Source organism: Cephus cinctus, unplaced genomic scaffold (genome assembly GCF_000341935.2).
Source record: "Cephus cinctus unplaced genomic scaffold, Ccin1 Ccin1_scaffold0230, whole genome shotgun sequence".
Lineage (NCBI taxonomy): Eukaryota > Metazoa > Arthropoda > Insecta > Hymenoptera > Cephidae > Cephus > Cephus cinctus.
This window is the reverse complement of record NW_014332946.1, coordinates 104,619-128,611: the sequence shown is the minus strand read 5'-3', so window position 1 is coordinate 128,611 and position 23,993 is coordinate 104,619. Positions and strand designations below refer to the sequence as shown.

Below are 23,993 nucleotides of genomic sequence, written 5' to 3'. Positions count from 1 at the left end.
CAAAAGCCTCCGTGGCGCTGTTATTTGCTGCGCAAAATTATAACGCTCCAAAATCGCCGTATATGTCCGCAAGGCGCTGGCGTCGCTTCACGATGACAATTTGGCTGCGTATTACGAAATTTCAAATATGGTCTTTGTTGGGTATAATATACGCGTGGATTTTTCTTCCTTTAATCTTCCTTTTATCACATTCATGTTTAATGTGTACAAAACGTAAGTAATTAAATACAATAGTACAACGCAACGTACAGTGGCTTTTTTTTTGACGTGAAGATGTGCACGGATCAATGAGGCGTCCTGTTTATGTCTGTAATAAAGTATAATAAATATTACTATGCGTAACCGAGACTTTCTTCTCGCTATGAAATACGATCACGTCATTGCTAGTGTTTTTATCGTATTGTTATTGATATATTATGCTAACATGGGAGGTGTTTATGCTATTACTTGAATAAGATAAAGAAAGTTCAGCGACGATCTTCTCTTTACATTCTCAAGTCGCAGAGAAGAGTAGAATTAACCATAATTTTTAGAATTTTAAATTAAATACTTTAGTCTACGACTCAATACTAGTATTGCAGATATACAATTGATTAGTGAGATTTTAAATGGAGACCAAAGCTATGGTGCGAGATTAAGGTAACACAAAAAGTAAGTTATATATTGTTAACGATCAAAATAGGTATGCCACGTCTTTGCTGTGTATGAAAATAATATTCGTATCTGTTTCCTCACACTGGGACTAAATAACCTGAATTTCGTATTTTGTCTACGATAATTTCATCTCCTTAAGAATCTTTCGCCTCGCAGATTCCACAGGAAATTACCGATAGTTGTATTTCCATTTCGCGCTTTGTCAAATCCAACAGGAAAATACAGGTAAGAAAAAAGCGCTATATTCCAACGTTCTATATTAGAAATCTACGAGCGCTATTCAATAGTCCTTAAATTGAATCTTGTGAACGTCAAATATAATTGGGTAATCCCCGAAGCAATAACGTCCCAGTAATACTTCATGTTTTATGATACTAAAATAAAAAAAATACATCCCATCCTTCTCAAGAATTTTACGAAACAATGCTACCGACGCCGAAAATTGTAATTATCAATAATAACCAGTAATTAATAATTACAGGACGTTAACGCTTCTACGTGTATCGACTGATTGGTACAATAATGAGTGGAGTTTAAAATAAAGAAAAATAAAAGAAATATAATGTAAAACGGTAATCCAAGGATCTAGAATAATAATTCTTATGCCAGAGTACATGAATTGATATCATATAATGTAATATTTACGATACCAAAGTTATTATTCTATGGACCTATAATCTATAATGTAATTTAATGTTTGATTCAACGGCTCTTTCTCTCTTTCTCTTTTTCGACACTCATACATCAGTCCTTTCTTTCTACTCCACACTCACTCTTGCACTCACTCACATTCTCTAAAATTGATCCTTACATATCTAATAATTAAATCCTGCTTGCTGTCAAGCCCGCTTAAATACTTTTCATTTTATTTATCTTCATTGGTAATAAAATTGATCTATTCAAACATAGTCGTTGGGTAACGGCTATTACTTATTCTGGCTTGTGTCAAGATGGACGTTATTTAAATTCCTAGTTCGTAAGGGTGTTACTCTCTGGATGGAATAATCGCGTGGATTTGTAATTAATGTCGTAATGCTTTGTGATCTGGAACAAGATTATCATAGAGAATGCTCAGAGAGCAATAGTAGTGTAGTACTATTGTGTATATGGTATATAGATCCTGATCTAGGAATACTATGAGAAATCATTACTCTCAGATAGTATCAGGCTGACAGCAAACGGAAACGATCGACGAGGGCAGTTTGTTCTAATAAATTGGAAAAAAGTTACTTAATATTAGGAATGTATCCAAGCAGCAGTAATTGCGTCATTTTTTTCATACGTTATTTCGTTACTATTTCACTGACAGTACGGTTTTTTTTAATTACGCTTTTACAGATATAATGCCTATCGCGCCGCAATCTATTTCCATGCCAGAAAAATACTTTTCTAAATGATCCACCATATTTTTTCTTTCTTCAACGCTTAGTAATCTCGTACATTGCGCATTTACATATATTACCGATATTCCTTTCTCGAACATCGAAATAGAGATTGTGATTGATACTCTACAGTAAAGAGACAAAGTGACAGATTCCAATGGGACTTGAAGCAAGTACCATTTGGATCTGGGAACAAGTTCTGATACTTATAGACTAACCCTAATCTTTACGTTTCACGAGGCATTAAGATCGATTGGAAATATTAGCCATTTCTTGAATAATAGTAGGTAATAGACACACACTGGTTTTTTTTTAATTCGTCATACATTGTGAACTCGTCCAAAATCATCACTGGATCATTCTGAATGACGAATCACGCTAGCGTCAATTACAGTTTTTGTATTACTTCAAAATTCTTGGCTTACTTTTTCTTTTCTTCTTCATTGTTCATTGTGCTCTATCTACAGTATGTTAATGACATCGTTATTATTTAGTGTATAATATTATAGGACTAATTCGCAGGACTCCTCTATTATTATGTATGAAGAATTTTGTAGCGTATCCAAAAATTGATAAATTTAATACCAATTGAATGTCAGAGCGAAGTGTCTTTGAGACAATTTCAAAATTTTCTTCCATCGTGTAAATGTAAATTTGATCAGAATCTACTTTGACTTTGTGAAACAGCGAAACATGGAGAAAGTAGATAAAAGAGAGCAGTGTCTTTCGTTATCATTTTTGAATGATCCTATTCATTGTAACGATCAATATTAGTATTAATAAGGAAGTATAGTATAGCATGTATGCGCGTGTGTATGTCTACGTGTCTTTTTAAAGTGCCGTAAAATTAATAAATATTATCTCGTATATATATCTCCATATATAATTATCTATCTATATACATTTTTCCTTTTTTTTTCAAATCGATGCGAATTTTACTGTATGTACTTAATAGAGTAGCGCATTAACTCATTCGTTAGTGGTAAGCAGGTCAGAAGACCTTAATTCTTCGATATTCTTTCTTTCTCTTTCCTTTTAACATTGTCATTATTTGACTACGTTTATCTTGTTATTAGCGTTTACAATTGCGCAATTATAACGGACACCCTAGTCTCTCCAATGAGCTGTCGATATTGTGCGAACACGCGTAGCACCTTCTACACTAAAAAACATTATAGACCAAATTGGCGATAATGTAAAAATAATGCTGATAGAACGATCATAAATTCGCAGGAGGAATTTAATAAGAAATAATAATAGCTGTTTACAACACATGTCCTTCAACGTCGACACTAAGTCCTTCTGTTCCGATCGTTAATGCACAAAGTGTCATGTGTAAAATATTCCACATGCATTATTCAATTTCCGTTGACCGTTGAATTACATCAAATGACTCGTTGGATAGTCATACGTAAAGAGCAGGTAGTTGGCATTATTTAAAATGATACTGGGAATGTCGATAGAACTTTCAGAAATGGAAACAAAAAAAAAGAAGGCCAAGACATCCTCATGGCACTCTGGCTGTTTCTATTGCGTCTGGTAAGACGAGAATGCGTCTTGAGCGATGGCTACAAGTTGCTGTTGAGCTTCAAAGAGAATGCAGAAGAAGAAACATAGAATCTCTAAAGATTCTAGTCCCGTTATTGGACATTTTTGCAACTTACTACGCGACACTACAATTCGCTTCCTCGTTGCAACAGCAGCCGAGATCACTCAGTCGTCCTGGTGATAATTAAAAGGATAAAAAGCTAGAATCTCTGTCCTCGCGTTCGGTAGCCATCGTCTCTCGATTTCCGTCTGATTAAGAAGTACGCCTTAAGGCGTATCGTCCATCCTAATGTAGCGAGGACGCGCTCGTTAATCTAAAAAAAAGGGACAAACCCCTAACGATTGCCGATCTTATACATTGGATAAAAACGAAGCGAGACTCCGAAACGGCAGAGCGTCAATTTACACGGTGGTTCCGTACGTACTGAACATTACTCTGGTGGTGTCGGTGTCCAGGGTGACATCCTCGGGAGATGCTAGATCAACCTTTATTGAGCCGGAATTATTTCTTCTTCGTGCCATTCCACCGCCCCAATTTGACAAGGTCCAATGGTACGTTTCACCGGTTTCCTTCTCGTCGCTTCCGATTTCTTGAGCCTCTGCGTCCTTGTCCAATCTGGTCTCAATGGAGACAGAAGACTGCGAAGCGACAGAGTCAAAACTCGAATCGCCACCACCTCTGTAACGACTGACACTCTCCGTAGCCATTTCGCCAGGTGATTCCTCGATGGCTCGTAGAATGTTCTGACAGATCTCAGAGTCCAATGGAATAGGTTCCTCAGAGTCACGGTTATGAATGGTTACGGCAATGTGGGCAGGATGTGGAATAGGAAGTGGAATAAGTAGTTTCTCAGCGCTGTAGGGACGCATCTGGCGCTTCCAGGGTTGCCAGCGGGTCTCACCTGTGCCGTTTGATGACATAGTGCGTCGTCTTATTCGCGTTGACGTCAATAGACCACCAGTGTCACTGTAAAATTATAAAAATGTGATCGCATGCTTCTCTAGATTAAATATATTGCTTTTAATCAATAAAGTCCACTTTACCATCGCTTATCGGACTTTCTGCTGTTACTCGGCTGTTTGGCTCGGGGATTAAAAGCGGAAACCTCCAGATAGGGACTGTGAACTTGAATATTTCCACGCGGAGCGTAAACAGCACCGAGTAAATCAGGTCCGTTGGTACCACCGAGTTCAGTACTGTGCACCATATCCGTATAACGTGACAAGTCGACACCAGGATGCGGCTCAAGTTTAAACTTTGTATCGGTATCATCGAGAGGCTGCAGAAAATCTAAACTAAAGATGTCGGCATACATAAGACCAGCCAGTCCGGCCCAATCGCCAACACCCAATCCTTTGTTTTCCCAGAAATCCTCTTCACTTCCGGCTAGACGCGCAAAGACATGAGTAGGATACAGGCGCTCCAGCATTAGAGCTCCTTGCTGTATGACAACCTGAAAGAACATTCCAGGAGGTGTTTAAGTATCGTATATCCACTCTGTCAGACTATAACGATAGAATGATAAAACTACCTTTAGGTTAAAGGTCGTAAGTTTTATTTTACTTCTGACGACTACACCTAACCCAGTCTGTAGGTCCCTTCTACGACGATCCAGCTTCTCGTGCAAAACTGCAACCAGGTCGCGAGCCTCTTTCTCGAGGGCTCTGTAAGGATCCTTTGTCTTTGCGAGACTTGCGGAGAATGGTCCAAAGCAGGCTTCCACAAATTGCGTAAAATCACGTTGCGGTTGCGTTATCAACCTTTCCGTTTCTTGTTGGAAGGCAAGAAGCTCATCTAATTCAAGCTTGGCCTCGAATGCAGCCAGAGCTTGTTCCGGTCTTATCTGATAGAAGAGAAATTAATGCATCGCCGGAACTTCCTTATACAATTTTAATACCTGAAGAAATTGTATTTACCTGGTAATAGTAATCGGAAGCCAAACCCGGACCAGCTATTCTCTTAACGACGAAACTGTCGCTAGCTGGTATTCTGCCCCTGCTCTTTATCACCAGATGGAACATGGCCGCATCCCACACCACTCTGATCCAGTAACGTATCACGGCAATTGTGAGAATCGTTATGGATATGATAGGACATATTACGAAAGCGACGATTAAAGCTGCTACAGGTTGTAGGCAACCCTGAGCTCCTATGTTCCATATCAACGCCTCCATAACGACCAGATATCGATTTCTGCTTGACTCTGGACTGTCCAGATCCATTATGAGACCCATAAACATATGAAGAGCCAGCGTGACTAATGGCATCCTAAAGAAAGAAAATTTGTCAGTGTGCAAACACAAATATTAAATAACAATAAAAATATTAATACTGATATCTACCACATAATTGCTGTTAATGCAATCACGAGGGATCCAAAACTGGCAACGACACAGACTATAGGAAAGATGAATAATATGACAAGTGTACCCAGGAGTCCCTTTACTCCATAGTTCCATAATCTATTCACGTGCCTTGTCATTCCCTTTCCAATAAAGCCTAAAATATTAAAGCACGTTAAAAAAAACCCGTAGTAAAAAATCAACGAAATACCAGAATTCACCAGATTACTCACCCGTATCCGGTTCTGTCTCGAAGTGCGTCCTGCTTTTGCTAATATGTCGCCAAAGAGCTACTAGCCGTGAACAAAGCGTGGGTGTCTGAGAAGATTTTCGTGGAAAGAGAGTTCCGTTAAGCTGACTAAGCTCCAGATCTGGTGTGAATGGCTGTACGAGGAGTAGAGCTCTTAGAGACACAGGACTACACCAGGGTACTGCCACACCGAGTAAAAACATGGCATTCCAGGTCCAACACCATGTTCTTGCTATGTAATTTATCCAGCGCCACATCGGCCACCTTTATCAGTAATACAATTATGAGTACAAATTAAGAAGATAAGGAATAATAAAAAATATATACATATATATATATGCACGCTCATTTACCTAGTCGTGGTAGTGTGTACCACTTCTCGCTCCACCAGGAACACCGGCTGACTAGGATCTGCGCGTGGAGTGGTAATGGATGTCGGTGTATTGCTGAGTACAGTTGGTATAATTTCCGATTGTCCTTGGAAGCTGCGTCTGACGATCCAATTTCTTGGTAACCAAATTTGCGTGGGCCACTGAAAGCTCCTGGTGGGTGTTTTGACCTTGCGCAGTTCCTTGAGGAGTACCGGTTCTCTCTGGAAACAATAGATCGTTTCATAGCGTAATCTTCAGGATGAAGGTATACACGGAGTAGCAGCTATTAATCGAAACCAAAGACAGTACTTCTTTCATGAAGGTTAAATCACGATAGAGGAAATAAACAGTCTGCTGAAGATTCTGATGACTGCAGAGTGCCAGGGCTTCCTCGTGGGCGCTCCATTCGCATTCCTCGATAAAGTTTGCCTCAGCCTCGCGCATTCGATCACGCATCCACGGCCGTATACGTGAAAGAACCGGATGTTCCCTTTCCATGCGCGAGCGTAAAGAATCTTTGGTCTGCGTCAACTTTCTCTGTACGTTTTCCACGGCCCTGTGCATCAGGACGACGGACTGTGCCTGCTGCACCAGGAGCTGCGCGATTCCTTCGCCCAGGGCGAGTATGTCGGGATGAGAAAGAATACTGGAATACACTCGCTGAAGATACTCCCGCATCACAGCTTCGTTTACTTCCTGTAACCAGGTAAAAAACCAATTGACTACACTACTTCCGAATTTCACGTTTAAAGGATGCTCGCTAGAACGTATTCTCACTAACCCGTTCAATTTCCTCGTCCGGTTTCTTCTGCGCCCTCAATTCCGAGATAAGCCGCTCTCGGAAGTGAAGGAACCAGCCTCTAGTCTCTCTCTCCAATATAGCGACAAGCGTCGGAAGTGCCTTCCTGATGATATCCCTGCTAAAGAGCCTGAGATCAACAGCCGCTCCGCTGGGCGTACCAAAAACAAAGGGAACCGGCACTGGTAGAAGTTGCGAGGATTCACGTTCAACCTCAAACTTCTCCATGGCAGCTCGACGAAGTTGTCTTCTCACAAAGCCGCAGAGCAACTCCAATGAGTCTTCGTACTCCGGCTAAAAGATGGTAATACGTATTATACAGATGCTACGTACATTATGGCACGTTCACACATACCCTGCACACCAATTCAGCTACAAGATAGCGACAACGTTCCTCTCGAATTTTTGCATCCAAATTCTGTGCCTGCAGCGACGGCACCCCTATGATAATATCTACAAGAAACGGATACCCGGTGTCAAAATAAATCATCACAAAGAAATATAATTATCAATCGTTGATATACTTACCAAGAAGTCTCAGTAGACCCGTCAACAAAGCTCTGAGAGACTGGGACACGCTGAAGCAATGCGAAACCAGTCGTGCCCTGGCGGTCACCACGAGGAACCTGGTCGCCAGGGCAAGATCCCTCAGGAGTACTTCGTACCTTCTATCCCGTCCCCGTTGCAAAAGGGCACTCAATCTCCATCGATGTGTCTGACCCGCAAAGTTAATGGAGTCTACCTCGAATTCCCTGTAAAACAATCTTTTAGTATACCAAAATATTATAAACCCTACAATATATCTTGTATATCGTAATACAGGGTGTACCATTATAATCCTTCGAATATTCATTAGAGATATTTTTTTATTGATCGTCCGGACGACCTGATACACCCTGTATGGTAATGAGGTATGGTTCACTTATAGTTTGAATGAAGAAAAAAAATTATACAAAAGTAACGTTCTTTCACGTGGCAATATAAATATATAATTAAATAATAGTCAATAAGGATACCATAGAGAGACTATTTACTACTTTGGTATAACGCACTAAATAGTCCCTTTCTAAATAGTACTCTACAGGGATTACTATTCGCATCTAATTGTGAAACCACTATCCTCTTATATTATACTACAGTTGAGAACTAAAGTGACATACACACGTGCAGATATATAGACCAGGATCCCTTGGAGCTTAGGAATTACGTGAAGTTACACACTATATTAAGGTACGTTTAACCTAGTGCAACCACACCATACTCGACCATCCCGGAGCATGAAGACGTATATTAACAATGCAAAGAGCGCATGCTAGAATCCACATTAAACTCCAATTTTGCAGCCACATTATAAATTTGATTGTAGATTGATCATTTTTTTGTTGTTCTCATATTGTGCCAAAGAGTTAAGGATATGTAAAAAGTAACATATGTACATTTGATTGTGGGGTTGGGATTCCACAGTAAGCAAAATGGTCTGGATCAGGGTGACATTTAATTATTAATTGATCGACACTTAATTAATCAATAGGTGTTTATAATATGGAGTGTCGTGATTCGACGACGTACCCGCATCTCCGAATGCTCTCCAACTGAGTGGCATTCAGCTTCTTCGGCTTTCCATACTTATCCTTGTGCAAGCTTTACAGAAATCGTCACAAAAGAGTATCAGACATCGCCCTTACAAATAGTATGAGAGAAAACGAGGTCATCCCGCGCTCATCGCTAACCGAAAGAATTGGCTTGTTCCATTTGGTATTAAAGAAATTGTACGACCGTCGGTGCTAGACACTATAGAGATCTAGAACCTGAAGGATAGATAGTATTAAAATAAAGAAAAAAAAAGTATAGAAAAAAAAAACAGGTTTCTCTTACAGTACTAGAAAAAACCGGATCACTAGGTACTAAGCTACCGCACGAGGATGATCTACGTATTAAATAAGCATCGTGGCCGTTACGTCTAGCTAACCAAAAATGAAATGTAGAAGATATATAATCGAGAAAGATGATACCCCAGATGTCTCTACCCGTCACGCGACACGTGGCAAAGCTCACCCTCGTTCCCTTATGCTTTCCAGTTGCTTATTAGTGAGCCTCCTAGGTTCGCCCTTACTATCCACGGCAACAGCATCGAGCTCATCGAAGCTGGGAGCAACGAACATGTCCCTGAGGTGATGCTTCTTCCTGGCCAGGGTGTCCTCGCCATCCGTGCACGTTGACAGAGGCGGCGGTAGGACAATTGGGAATGTTCTCCAGTGGTAGAGAAACTGCTGTGCGACTTCCTTGATATTGTGGACCAGTGACTCCACTTCCGCCGGTGCACCTCGTAGATGAGATGTGTCGAACTCCACCGGCTCCTTCTGAGGAGGTTAAAGAAAGATAAAATAAATTAACGTCAGCCTCTCTATCGTCATTCCTGATCTGCTCTAACGTCTCGCGCCGTGTATCTACACTTGGAACATAGGGTCGTAGGTCAATGTTACCTCGGGCTGGAGTCCATCCCCATTGATCCGATGATAAGGCTGAGATGGAGGATAGGGCTGATGGTTGGGGCCCGTGTTAGCGGAGTTGGCGGATGTGGAGTTCAGATTGTGGGGCATCTCGCGCGTGAAAAGAGTGCGCGGAGGCTGGGGTCAGCTGCCCCGGACTCCCACGATCTCCTCATACACCATGCTGCTGGTTGCTACCATTTGCCATAACCCTCTGTGAAGTCAAAGATACATATATACACACAATATAAGTATACGATTAAGCCAGCAGACAAAAGGGAGCGTTTGAAGTCGAGAACGCCTGTAAAGTCTATCCCATGGCTGTGAGACACTTCTAGAACGTTCCATGGCCTTTTTTTTTAACACGATACAAAACACCGTACATGGATATACACGTGGATACTATATCCAAGTAAAATAATAGAGCTATATAAATTAACGTAACAGTATCTCATCCGTATATTAATCGTACACGCTAACGATCGTAATTGCTAATATCCATTGTGCAGTAGCTAACGTAATGGCGTACGAGCAAATCGACCAGGGCAACATTATGCCTCATTATATTTACCTGCGACAGCGTGTGATATTGACTTTCAAAGGACTAATAGTAAATAGCCTCGACGAGGGATGTCGTTCCTGTACATGACAACGACCGATGGGTTATATACGTGCTTGTTATTTTTTCCTTACGACACTTTTAGGTTAGGCTACAGTGACGGTACACATAAACCGTAGGACGAAACACTCTACAAATTAATACTGAGGAGGTCGTACAGTCCGTACAGCAATGTCAGCTCAATGCGAGTCCCATTAGCCGATTATATCCCATTAAACGATTAACATTCTGGGCATTCCGTTCTTTGCGTGATGCTGCAACGCGTCAACTGACATGACAGACGACAACGCTCGGATATAACGATGGCGGAAATATCGTCGATTTTCATTTGACATTTTCTTTCTTTTTATGAGGGGATATATTATATATACTTTTTTTTTGTATTATGGCTTCGTGACGATTCTTGAATTCTTTTTTAATTTTTCTTACTGTCTTTTCACCGTGTCTTCCTTCCTTTCTCTGTTGCGAGGCCCTGACTACGTTAAACCGGAAGGGTGCATTGTCCTCGGGTACAACCACGAGAAATACGAGAAGCGACACTTTATTCCGCTTCCCGGTTAAGACACGAGATATTACAATTAACGAGACGGTTTGTATCTCGCATATCCCATTACGTATTTCAGTGGACAGTATTGCGAGCTCCGATACAATGAAATCTTTCGTGTATTTTTGTAAGACGGTAAGATTTGTATTTACCGGTAAAATGTGATAAGAAAAATAAAAAAAGAGTGATCATGAAATATCCTACAGTGTCCTGCCGTATCAGCGCGTTCTCACGAGATTTAGATAAATACTAAAAGAACGTATAGGATAAGCCAGCTCATTGTGACGGTTCGCTCGGGCGACATCTTAAGCGTCGATCTCCTAACCGGAAGTGGCCTTTATCTATCATGAAAATCCGTCCCGCTATCGCCAGATGATCCTTGGATCAAGTCGTTAATCGTTTTCCGATACTGTACTAGGTGGAGATATAACGGATGAGCAAAGGGAAGCAGAAACGCCAGACAAAAAGGGGACTAACCTAAAAGGTTAGGTTTCAGGGAAATGTCACTGGTGGTATTATAAATACCCTTTTAAAAAATGTCCTATTGTAAATGCTCTTTCTCGCCAAAGTTAAATCAATAGAAATCAATGAAAAACCCCATTTATCACCCCTGGCAAAATGGCATTGGCGACTAAACATTTTCCTAGGGGTAGGCCAACTGTTACAAATGATGGGTTCTTACTGTTTGCAAAATCGTTTCTGAATCCAAAAAAAAAACAAGTATTTATTTTAACCACAAATCAAACAGAGTATATCAAGGGTTCATGGAGAAATGTTTAAAAAGAAAATATAAAGAATATGACTCGACCTCGGACTCCCAAGAAAAGGAGTCGTCTGCTTGAATTCCTCGGGGAGAACAATAATCCTACTTGGCAAAATATCAAATTCTCAATCTGACCGCGACGAATTCTCACAAGAAAAACAATCTGGCAAGTATTACACGTTACTTACCAGAGAGACTAATAAAAATTTAACGGATTCTCAGTCGAGAGTGTACAATCGAGAAATGTTCTGTCTGACAGATAGATATGGCGAAACGGTAGGGCACGTAAAACTTCACCGAAGTCATACCAAGTTAAATAATGCGTGACGGTTGAGCGAAGTGAAAGGCGTTGATGCAAGGGAAAGAAGAGAATGAAGTGGGATTAGAAAATGGTCCCTGAAGTTGGCTACACTGTTGGGAACGAAGAGCAGCTACATACTCATAACTTGCCACCGTTCTAAGGAATTCTCGACTCGTTGAATCCCCCAGCTGGAAGTAATCGAAATTCCGAGCCGGGAGACCTTAAAAGGGTCTGGGGGACCCTCTTGGCAACGTAAAGTACATAGCGTACGGGTATATGTATACATATACACTCTACGTCGATACTCTTTTGAGTCAATATATTCAGAAAGGTAGTCCTACCGTTTACCCTTCAAATATAATACAGAAGGTCCTTCCGAAAGGACACAAGCTATGAGATACACCTTAAAGGACTCAGGTGGACCTTTGACCTTTTATACCTAGCAAGTAAAATCTGCCCAAAGCTCAGACAAAAGTGAAATCATAATATAACGCGATAACTGCCACTAAACAATTCCTAATCCAACTACCAGAGTTTCTAATTATTCAGACTCTACGATCAAAGGTCGCAATTACTCTGTAGATAGCAGTGATAAGAAATTGCTTATACAGAGTGTCAATTAGAAAATTGAGCCAGTACGATTAATGAGTTAGTAAATGCAGAGTGGAAAGTTGAAATAGGTTCTTGTATTCCAAGAGGATATTGGCCGTCGAATAGAAACGGAAGTCAGCGAAGCGTCTATCAATTTCAGTGATAATAATTAGACGTTTTGTTCTCGTTAATGAACTGTTGTCAAGGTAGCTTTATCGTCATACCGAGACGTCCACAGGGAACGAGCTACTCTAGGTCCCCGAAAGCCCATCGGGTAACCCGGGGCAGACACACTATAGGTTGCTGAGCTAGCATGGAGACGTACCCTTATTAAAATCAGCATGGATGGTTTAATCGATGATTCGTATAGTCTGATATTATAGTATCTATGTATAAAAGCCGGTATTCCATTAACAAGCGGAAGTGCGCCTCGTTATGCTCGTCTAGTGAGTCTCTATGGTTCTCTGGCAGCTGATAATCCTAATTTTCGCTGAGGAGCGCAGACTATCGATTGACGGTTACGATTTCGTAAAATCCAAAGGGTCTGAACTTCTTCTATCCCAGGTAAGTAATACGTCACAGATTCGTTAGGGATCCTGAAAGAAAGTTATAGGGTGACAAAAAATTATACAATGAAAGCAATTACTGTTTAAAGGATAATCAATAGGGTCCAACCTTATAAATTCCCACTAGTTACACGTACAGTGTTCAAAAGTGCCTGCTGAAGGTTAGGCTGGCCTTAAAGCTCTTTGGAGATGCAGCACGACAAACGATAACAATCAATGGGAGCTAGCAGATAACCTGCAGCCTCTCGTACTTGGAGCGGACACACTCGGAAGTGGCATGAACAAAATTTCCTGATAGCATCCGCAAGGATTTGTAGGTTGGCCGGACAGGAAGTGGTGAATGATTGATAGCAGCATCGAGGAGTGTTATGAATGTTCTGTGATACTCGTAAAGCACGCGAGGACTGTAAATAGAAGAGAATTATTAACATTGGAATGTCGATAAAATTAAAATACATTTTTTTTATATGGTTAAAATTTTGTGTGTGTGTGTTTTTCATCAAATTATTAAATCTACCAACAGTCGTTGATCGACTCTCTCAACGCGTCCTGAAATTACACGACGGACAAAGAGAATCTTAGTACAATATTTTTTAGTAGGATCAATCGAATGCAGAGGGCAGCAGCGTCTATTGAATTCTCGATAGCAGTGTCCCCACCCAAGGCAAAACTAACCGGAAAGGTTATATGAACGGTGAAAATAAGCGATGCTAATAAAGAGAATTATCAAAGGATCAAAGTGTTGACGAATAGCGCGCCGTTGACGATGTTATACGAAACGGCAAAGTGAAACGTAAAATCAGATATAGCATTTGGAAAATCTGACACGACTGGGTTGGCAAAAGAGGAGCGCCGACTTTTGACCCAGTTGGAACTCTCGCAAGCTCTCCTAACCTTAAAACGCTGCTATTCCAGGCCAGGTTATATATCTGTATAACAAATGTTACCCAGGCGTATATATGCACGCATATACATCAGTATATACTAAGCTATATATCATACTGTGCAGAGGACAGTACCCAAGCCCAGTCGATTCGTAGCTGCCCCGCCTACGTTAGCGATTTAAGCTACACTATTTCGACTCACGTTAATCCCATTAATTAACCACAAGCTTGAATTCTTCGTTAAAGAAGATTAAGATTTGCCAAAAACTTTAAGCCTCCGATTCAATTCCATTTATCTTGATCCTTTGAGCCGTGCTGTACTAACCGTACAATTTTTGGACCATTTTAAAAATAAATATGCAAACAATTCTTTTTATATTTTATTTAATAATCAAACCTAACCCAGTCTCACGACATAGACTCGTTGGCAGTTAACCGCTGTTACGTAGAGCATCAGGTAATAAATATGCAAGAAGAATGAATGCCGGGCATTCATTGATTTTATTCGACGAAAGCGGCTAGTGGCTCCTACGAGTACTGAGATCCGGTATGAGGTTCTTGTATTTATTTTAAAAGAAAAAAAAAATATTCTTCAACGTCAACTTCACAAAACTTCACTCGTATACGAGCGCGATGAATAAATCCGTTGTGATCGGTCGAGGATCGCTGATTTGCGATTGTCGCGACAAAAGCCGCGTTACGTAACGCAGTGCACAAACGCCGAAGGCACGGTAGGATATTTGAGCGAAGATTTAATTTCAAAGAGTTAATTACTTTCAGAGCCGCGTAGAACCGACGACCGTCGATGCGTTAAGGATCGTTTCCATTGGGATTACGTAATCGCGATAATTAAATCGATCGTACGCCCCAAGACGAGACACGTGGATCGAAGACGAATTTATGGAATACTCAACTCTCTTCGTTAATCGCTCTCGACTTACCGTGAATCGACGTCGCGCTTTAAGCACGAATTTCTTCAATGGATATTCCCCTTGTTCTCAATGAATTTTCGTAAACATCTTTTTACAAGGTACAAACGCCTACGCGTCTAACTGTAAGTAATCAATGCATAATTATTGATTCGCGTTCCATACGCAAGGATATTCTTCGTGGAATAATCATTAAATTAATATCAGAAATTATAGACAAGAGCATTGGTCGCGCTTTGAGAATCAGGGACGGGATGCCCGTACGTTGCATTTATATACGTACATATATATCTTGACGACGCCAGTTATGCGTTCTCGCGTTACCAAAGACCTCCCGCGTCGTTTCTCCCTCGTAACCTGAAAAGAGGAGAAATCCGAGTGCACAAGCAGAGCATATAAATTCGTACGACTCGACGTCGCCACGCATCACGTGTGAACGGACCTTCACGCGCACCCGTGCGAATACACCTCTAAGTACGCATTCTGTATATACATATACGTGGATAGTCCACATTGCGAAGAGACAGTCTTAAGTTAAAGACGGGACGAATAAAGGCGGTAACTACTATGCACGAAATTCATGGGGAAGGAAGTCCTGAGGGAATACAAAATTTTTGTAAAAATTAAAACAGACACCTGAAACTCGTCTGGTTCGCTGCGGTGCGCTGTGCTATTAAATTTTGTTCGCTTATCAAAAAACAAATTACCTCGCCTACGACAATCTTAAGTATCTACCTAAGGCAGACCGATCAGCTGATTCAAAGACACTCGATACCTCAAGCAGGCCGTAATGCAGGTCGGCAGGCATAATTATAAAGCAGTGCAACAGATATCTGGGTCAGACACAGTCAGACTATCGGGCGGATCTCGAGGCAGCGCAGTCCGACCAGCGCGAGATTAAAAAAGCTCCGTCGTGCACAGAAATGCTCTTCCCCCTTTCTCCGTGCAGCTTCCACGTAACGGATTTACGTGACGGTTTTGATCTGACATTCCTGTGCCCGCGACCCTCCCTTTATACCGAGAGCTTTCTCGCGAACGACCCTTTATGTCTTTTTTTAGCATCCCCATCCAGCTCATCGGTGTCCCCTGGACCGTGGACCAATCTTGTGAAAAAAAGGGACAGCAAGGACGCGAGTGATCTTTAAAGAAAGATGCGAGAGGAAGATGAGAAAAAAGGCGAAAGTTAATAACACCATTAAAATTTTGACAGTGAATGATGGGGCGGGGGGGGGGGGATAAGATATAGATCAAAGGTAAAAATAAAAAATACGATTTTTTCGTAAACCCACATCGATATTTGTCTTTCGAAATCGTTTGAAACTAAAAACAAAAGCACTTGCGACCCTTCGTACGTTAATTTTTTTATCTTATCATCTTCGCCGAGAGCTTTTGACACGTTATCTGTGACGTCACCGGGAGGTCACGAATTGGACAAAAGTGTTGGTCGAGTAAAGTTTACCCTGCGGCTTTTTTTTTTCGCGTTCGGAAACGTCACCCCCGACCCTGTCGTATAAATTGACACAGCTGCGGTAACGCTGTCTCCGTCGCGCGCACTATATGTATATGCTGCGAAGAGTGAGAGAGAAAATACGATGGGTTTGGTATAATAGTGAATTTCAATATTGAAAAATATATATATATACTTCACGTATAATAACTAAAATCACTTGTTGCTCCAGTACCTTGATTTAATGACAATTCAATCAGCGATCAACATGACACCTGTCGAACTTGACTGCCGGTTATTTATTCTTAAAAGATCTGTACGCCACGTACATGAGTTTCTGCCTAGGCCAATCTCCCCCCAATTTCATTTCCTTTTCGGGCTGCTCGCGGCTCGTAATAACTAGAGCGAAACGTGTTCGAGAGTGACGTGGGGAGACATAACGTCGTGATACCCCAACAATATCAAGCCTCGATGTACTAGCAGGTATAGGTTTCGGAATAAGGGTAGGAAAAAGGGGGGTGGTGGGACGTCGATGGGACTGGAAGAGGAAGCGAAGACGAAGGGTGGTACTACGAGTAGGTGCACAGAATACCAAGTACCCCTCTCGTGGTCTGATAACTTTTTTTTACCCCCGTAGACCAATCGCGACAACCCTTGAGGGTTGGATCGTCTAAAAAAGAAAGATGGCGACTGAAGTTCGCGAATAATTTGACAAATTTCGATTTGGCCAAGTATTACAAAATATTGTGCTCTCGTGACCTCCTGTCATCTAGGGTTGCCCAAGTTACGTAAATACATATGGCGGGGGGAGAGGGGGGGGATGAAATTCTTTTTTTTTTTTCAAAAAATTTTTTTAAGGCTACCTTTGCCCAAGATTCGTTCTATCTGAAAGATATGTCTTGCGACTGTCTGGAGTTCATGAGGAACAAAGGTCAGAGGTCACCTGATACCATCGAAAAGGATCAAGAAAAAATATAGTACGTGAGGTCGCGTTGACTTTTTTTTCTCCCTAAACGAAATTCTACCCTTATATGCTCGGGGACCTTCGGACCATCATTGTCATATGATTTATCTTGTCGAGGATGGCTGCAGGGGAGGAAGATAATTTTTTTTGTCAGTCCACGAAATCTTCCTCGGGAAATGTGAATAGGAGAATAATGACGTCACTCGGAAGAGGGAAGAGACGAGTAACAAGAGTCGATAAGGAAGGAAAAAAAAGAGTCCGAAAATCATTGTCGGATAAAGTCTGGTCCAGAAGCTGCAAAGTTACGTACGATCGAGAAATGGTGGTCCTGATCGATTTTTTCTTAACGAATGAAAAAAATTTAATTTCCACTCTGGAAAGATGAAGCCGAATTCACAATGTCGTTTCTATGCAACGAACAAGCGCCCGGGCGTGTATGGCAAGTACGCACGTACGTTCATGAAAGGATTGACGTGGGCGTCGAAACGAGATACTCATCCAGCCTCCTGCTCTCCATTCTATTCCCTGTATCCCTCTCAGTCAGATCTCGCCTGTCCCTCGGTAGCAACGCCGTTACGTTCTTAACCGACACTTGTCCCGTCTGTGATACGTTTTCATCTCGCCTACGTATACGTATGGTCGTCTCACGTGTGAAAGGGTAACGTAACCACGTGACGAGGAACAATACAACCCCCGTGACAAGAGACTAGGGTGAAACTGCAAGCCCGAATTAATAGCAGAGGCAGCCAAGTTGGAAGAGAAAATAACTTCGAGAATGTAAAGAAGAAAAAAAATATAGTACGAATCTTATTTTATTTTTTTTTATTTTTATTTTTTTCAAAAACAGGTAATACGAATAAAAGCCAGGTGCTCTTTATTGGCGCGCTATATAGTGCGATAAGAGGAACTAGCTCGATGACGTCAAAGAGAGAGAGAGAGAGAGAGAGAGAGAGAGAGAGAGAGAGAGAGAACACGTTTTAATAGTACGAAAAGATCCCAAACGCCAATTAATTCTGGGCGGGAAATTCAAATGAGGTTGTCACGACGAAATTGATGGAAATGCATGTAAATTACTCGTAATAATGCAGCGCGATAACTGATACAGTGAAGGGACCGATGGGGAGGGCGGGGGAGCAGTCTTATCACAATACGTCTCGGAACGAATAAATTCAAACGAAACGTAAAACGAATACAGTGAATATTTTTCTATGATTTGGATAATGTAAATTGTCAATAAAGAATGTATATATTGTTATTATTGTTACGTGACTAATTGTAAGTGATACATCAGGTTCTGGTTATAGTTAGCCGTGCACGTATTACCCTGTCAGCACTTGAATACGTTTTCGCAGTTAAGCGATGCCGAGTTCGAACGACCCGACAGTGATATCAATAAAATGCCTAGATACCAAGTCGCCGTCTAGTCTCGGCTCCTCGACCTGTATTTTAATCCACTCCCGATCCGCCGTCATCCAAACGCATTACCGCAAGTAACAGGGCAAAGCACTGTAAGAGCGATAAACGCCGCCATCTTGACATCCAAAGAAGAATAAAACAGGAAATGGCGCAGCTTAGCGATTTAATGCCAAAGGAAAAAGAAAAAAAAAGCCCCGATTCAAAATGGACGTCACTGTCATTCCTTGTCCAGTGGTATGTATGTACACGTGTCGAAGAAAAAGTCTAACCTAAACGAGCAAATTATTCAGAACACACTTTTCTCCTTCCACACGTCCTAGAGTATACTCTGTAGCTTGTTAAAAATTTTCTTTTCTTTTACCTTCGCTTATTTTTTTTTCACGCCCTTCCAACGTCACACGTAATTGCAGCTACAGGACTAACAGGCACGGGAGAGACTCGCGTCCACGTAATATTCCACGTGCAACCGGTACAGATCGATTGAAAATTTTTTTTTTCCTTCAAGTCCAATTCACGTGGGTCACGACTACTGTACGATTTGACGAGACACAAAGGACGACGCAGATCCTGCCGAGAGTCGGAAACGACGATTTTCACGGCTTTATGGATTTATTCACGTAGAATTCACCGAATTAAAGGCACCCATTGAAATTTACATGTTATCCCTGTCCTGTATACAGCTATACACGTATAATACCTACAACGATAACAACATACCGCGATTCTATCTATATTCCTCGTGTGGCCCAACCTTTCCGTATTATCGATCTGTTCCTGAAGTTTGTATACGACATAAATTACCCCGTGTGTACTTTGACCGTGCGACACTATCGCCTGGATGGTAAATGAGAATTTCGAGTATGCGGACTCTCGATTTTATTTCGAATTTCAAAGGATGAGCGGAGGCCGAAGAAGCTTCTAGAACTTTCCACGCGAATAATTGCACCAGTTGGAATTGCAATGAGACGCGTTTGAAATAACTTCCATAACCATCTAACCTGGCTGTACGTTAAGGTATCCAGAAACAAGCCTAACCCCGGCACTTGGCTCTCTCGAAGCACAAAGCCAATAGGACCAAGAAGAAGAAAGTTCCCGCTAACCCAATCCCTTATACACTGGGGTGAATGTGGAACATTGCCAAGATGACGCGAGGCCAGGAAGCTTCTGTTAGGAATACGTATCGTCAATATATTATTTTTCCATCCTCCACGTGCTTCGCCCCCAGGATCCTGAAAGCCAAGGGGCTGACGTCTATACGTGGTAGATGCTCATGACCTTGATACAAATCGTAATAAAATTCGATATATTGGTGATAAGAAGATAAAAATAATTAAGGGCCTTAAGTCGAGTTCACAAGAAACGTAGAATATAATTATTACTAACTGTAATATCGATAAATTATTTTTCACGATTTCATTTGCGGTTACCCGTGCATAATGTTGTACGTGTACCTCGTTAACGTTACGTCTTATTGAATTGAGCTCGAGGGGCTGTCGTAAATTTTAGAGAAAATTGTGAGAAATTGCAGCTGCGCCCGTTACGAGAGCGCCTCTTAAAGCCTTGCAAATCCTGAAGCCAATAAAGTCTTTTTCACTGACGAATCTTACCAGCGACGGGCACGGTCTGTCGTATGAAGTCGCAACTGCAATTCCAACTGATCCCTTACCATGCCATAGATATAGAACTTTGACTCATGGAAAATTGCAAAGGCCTGCTTGTCTATGCATACATGTCTGCATAGGACGCAGTTGCGTGTATGTTATATAGAGAGGACGAAAAACGCGTGTAAAAAATTTCACGCAGTATGAATGCCGAATGCATCTGAAAGGTGCAGCTGCATGCACGATGAATGCATGCATACAGAATCAGGGATAGACAGGTGCGTAGGTTGACATTTGACTAATGAATTTTTTTTATTTATCAAAATGTATACAGCACGGCGGATAGTTATTAGCGTGAAGAAAAAAATTGCACAGCTGTGACGAAAAATGATTGCATGTGCATGTATATCCCACAGTAGGATGTAACACAGTGGATATGTCCAGTGGGACGGGTGACGTGTGTGCGATACGAAAGTACAGCTTGGGAGGGAGTCGCGAGAGATTTTCTGATGGAAAAAAGGGGGCAGGGAGGGATCGTGTGCATCTGCAGCAACTGGTAAACAGGTGCAGGAATACATTGACCAAAAACTTCGTTCGTTATGCAACCTCTAATCAGGAAAAAAAAAAAAATAAAGAAATATGGGAATTGAAAACAAACAAGCAATTTTGCTTGTATGAAGGAATTACGACAAGATGAGCTTTCGTGGTTGATCGTTGGCAGATAGATGAAGATGCAAGGAAAGAAAGGAAAAGGAAAATAAAAGAAAAACCAATATCAGGAAAAATAAGAGACAAATTCCGTTCTAGCGCAATACGAGAGATCTCTCTAGTAATTGCGAAAGAAATTCCAAAGGGCCTCTTCGGAATGCAAAACCTCCTGGGGATGTTTCCGCGTGGCCGATTAGATGGGTGAATTTTTAGAATACAATTTTCACGTACAATCGTACCTTGCTCTTGTTTCGTGCTGCGTTTTTAATATTTAGGATCGATGAGAAAAAAAATTCGTTTCCACAGCTGCGAAGAAATGCACTTGGGTATGTGAAACGTATATTTCCTGAGGTTGCAAAGAATTTTTCGAGTATCCTGAAAGACTTACTGCGCTATTAAAAAGTAACGACGAGCATGCGTGACACGAAAATCTTATGTGGAGGTCCGGAATGATAAACGTACCGGCATAAAGAAGAAGGAACTCATTCTAGTGCGAAGGCAAAAACTGTGTTACGAGAGTGTATAGTAGGATGCGCTCCAGGATCTTAAATTTTTTGCATCAACAGTGACAAATGTGAACAGTCCGAAAGCTTTAACGTTCGCTATGATTCTCTTGTCTGTGCATTGGATGTTCCGAGTGCCCGTCGATAACCGTTGGGATTTTGAGAGTCCGACCGAGTACAAACTTACAGGCGCGCCCGATAGGTCGACTGACTGCAGATTGTGCCTTTTCGGCCATTATACTCACTGTGGATATATATAGTGTGCAGCAGCGATTCCGTGCTCCAAATATTATGTACAGAGAATCAGACTCGTGAATGTCAGTCATCCAGCAAAGAATTAATGGAAAATAATGTATATGTACAGAGGCTGAAGTACTGAATATAAAAAAAGTTCCGCCATTTCGCTCGCTAACAGTACTACTGAAGTAAACTGAGCGACTGGTAATGGTGTACACTTGATATTTATGGGGCTGATTTGTTAAAGAATAAGTAACAGGAGCTGAGAAAGAATGGCATTTATGTGTATTGGGATTTTAAAAACTCTCAGTCGTTAACCACGTGACATTTTCAAGTCCGCTGAACAAGTTTGACTGTTTTTTGCTGGTAACGCCTGCACTTTCGTTCAATTAAGAAATTAAAAGAGGGTCCCCCTCGCTATAATCGTAAGCCGTGCGACGAGGCTGAATCAACTAAAAAGAAAGAGGTAGAAATGGAATGTACTGTAGTGTTTATCTATAGTCTAACATTGTAATGTACGGTTTAATCCGTAGACTGAAAATAAATGCGTAGGAAAAAATCTTAGTCATCGACAATAACAGGTCGAATACTATTTTATGACGCTTCACTATTGAATACACTGAGGCTGGGATTCCTGGTAGTAGAATTTGGCGCATGTATTTGTCTATCAGCATCGAAAGGATAACGAACAAGTTAAATAAACGAGGATTCTCTGGAGTACGCTAAAGCAACGTATAAATATCGACGGCATCTATCCAAGACTCGTTACGGTCCTCGAATATCGACGAGACATTCCTAGAAGTTTTCTACGCCGCTTACATATCGAGAATAGGTTAGGTTAGGTTACGCACGTAGAAAAAAAAAGGATGAAGCCCGTGTGTTTTTCCACGTAAGGACTACTAACGAGCCGTGGAAAATTCTTACGAAACGTCCTAGTTGTTGCGACAATGCCGAAGAAAATTTGTGTTAGGAAACAACTAGGAAAAAGATAGAGAAGTAACAAACGTAAGAGCTAGAGAGCCATAAGGATCTGTTTGACAGCAGTTGTTTTATCTTTTCGTCGCCAGGAGCCCCGGGACAAACTTTAATAACGTTCGGGACTAAAGAAATTCACGGAGAAACCTTTTAGTACGAAGGCGGGAGAAGATTGAATTGGATTCTTAACAAACTACAAACACGCGACCCGAGGTCTACTACGTGCGAGTTTGCGAGGTGCTTTGAGAAAAGGAACAACTGACTGAGGAATATGGTGAAAGAAAAAAAATGGATGTGCAGCTAAAAACGCATAAACCTTTTTCACTGAAATCAATAGAAATATATATTATACGCTCTATAAGATTTTCGTCCTCTAGCAGTCATCCATCTGAAGCGAAATGGATTTTCAATATCACAGATACTTAAAGGATAGATAAGCTCCAGGCACTCTAAAACCAATGACTCTCAATTTCAGTAACCTGGGACAAACTAATCTTCCTCTTGTCACCGGTCGACACAAATCGTCACCTGCGGAACCTTGGAAACTGCAAAATCCAGGCTTCCGCTAAAGAGTTGAACCGACGTCGAGGGCAAATCTAATTAATACCAGTGTCACTGGACCGAGTCACCACCCAGGAATCTATAGTCACACAACCTTGACATTGTGCACAGGAAGTTTTTATTTGACAGATGAGAAATAACACTAAACTGTTAAACAGAAATTGCTGGGGATACGCGCCAAATTGTTTCTAGGTCATTCGGCGCCGTCAGGACGAGCACCAACTTACAGCTGATCCTTTGCAGTTTCCTCTTTTTTTTTGATGCTCCAATCTCTAAGACTCTTCCTCATGTATATTGCTTCGCTTTTCTATACTGCATATGTACTTATTGATCTAATTTTAATGAATAATTCATAGCTATCGACACTTACCGATATTAATCACTGACAATTAAGTTTTTCACTCGCGAACGGTACTGTATCCACAACGCGACACGGACACACCACGCTAAAACAGCCCCCGTGAACGACTGATTTTTATCGAACTGGCCGCGGCTGCGAGATGTCTCGAAATGCGGACCGCCATGAGACGACAGCGCCACCGTGGATT

At 41.3% G+C, this 23,993-nt stretch overlaps 1 protein-coding gene across 14 annotated transcripts; it reads right to left on the bottom strand.

Moving 5' to 3' along the window:
• Positions 1-137: 137 nt before the first annotated feature.
• On the bottom strand, positions 138-23,953 carry LOC107265616. Of its 14 annotated transcripts, none has more exons than XR_003059124.1 (21): positions 23,816-23,945; positions 15,317-15,390; positions 15,046-15,156; positions 13,330-13,624; positions 12,980-13,250; positions 9,831-10,050; positions 9,403-9,707; positions 8,917-8,988; positions 7,876-8,099; positions 7,703-7,800; positions 7,330-7,641; positions 6,858-7,244; positions 6,531-6,769; positions 6,161-6,441; positions 5,928-6,084; positions 5,502-5,853; positions 5,117-5,428; positions 4,629-5,038; positions 4,010-4,551; positions 3,701-3,919; positions 160-3,622 (listed from the first exon to the last, which is right to left on the bottom strand). XR_003059124.1 is itself a non-coding variant. In XM_025082840.1 (20 exons), the coding sequence occupies exons 6-20, from the start codon at positions 9,945-9,947 to the stop codon at positions 3,894-3,896; spliced, it is 3,834 nt and encodes a 1,277-aa protein (XP_024938608.1). In that variant the 5' UTR covers positions 9,948-10,050; positions 12,980-13,250; positions 13,330-13,624; positions 15,046-15,156; positions 15,317-15,390; positions 23,816-23,945; the 3' UTR covers positions 160-3,893. The 14 variants fall into 14 exon arrangements, 12 of the variants coding, with proteins under 12 accessions (XP_024938615.1, XP_024938608.1, XP_015590731.1 ...); XR_003059125.1 differs by having other exon boundaries at positions 3,701-3,898; XM_025082840.1 differs by having other exon boundaries at positions 160-3,919.
• Positions 23,954-23,993: the final 40 nt, after the last annotated feature.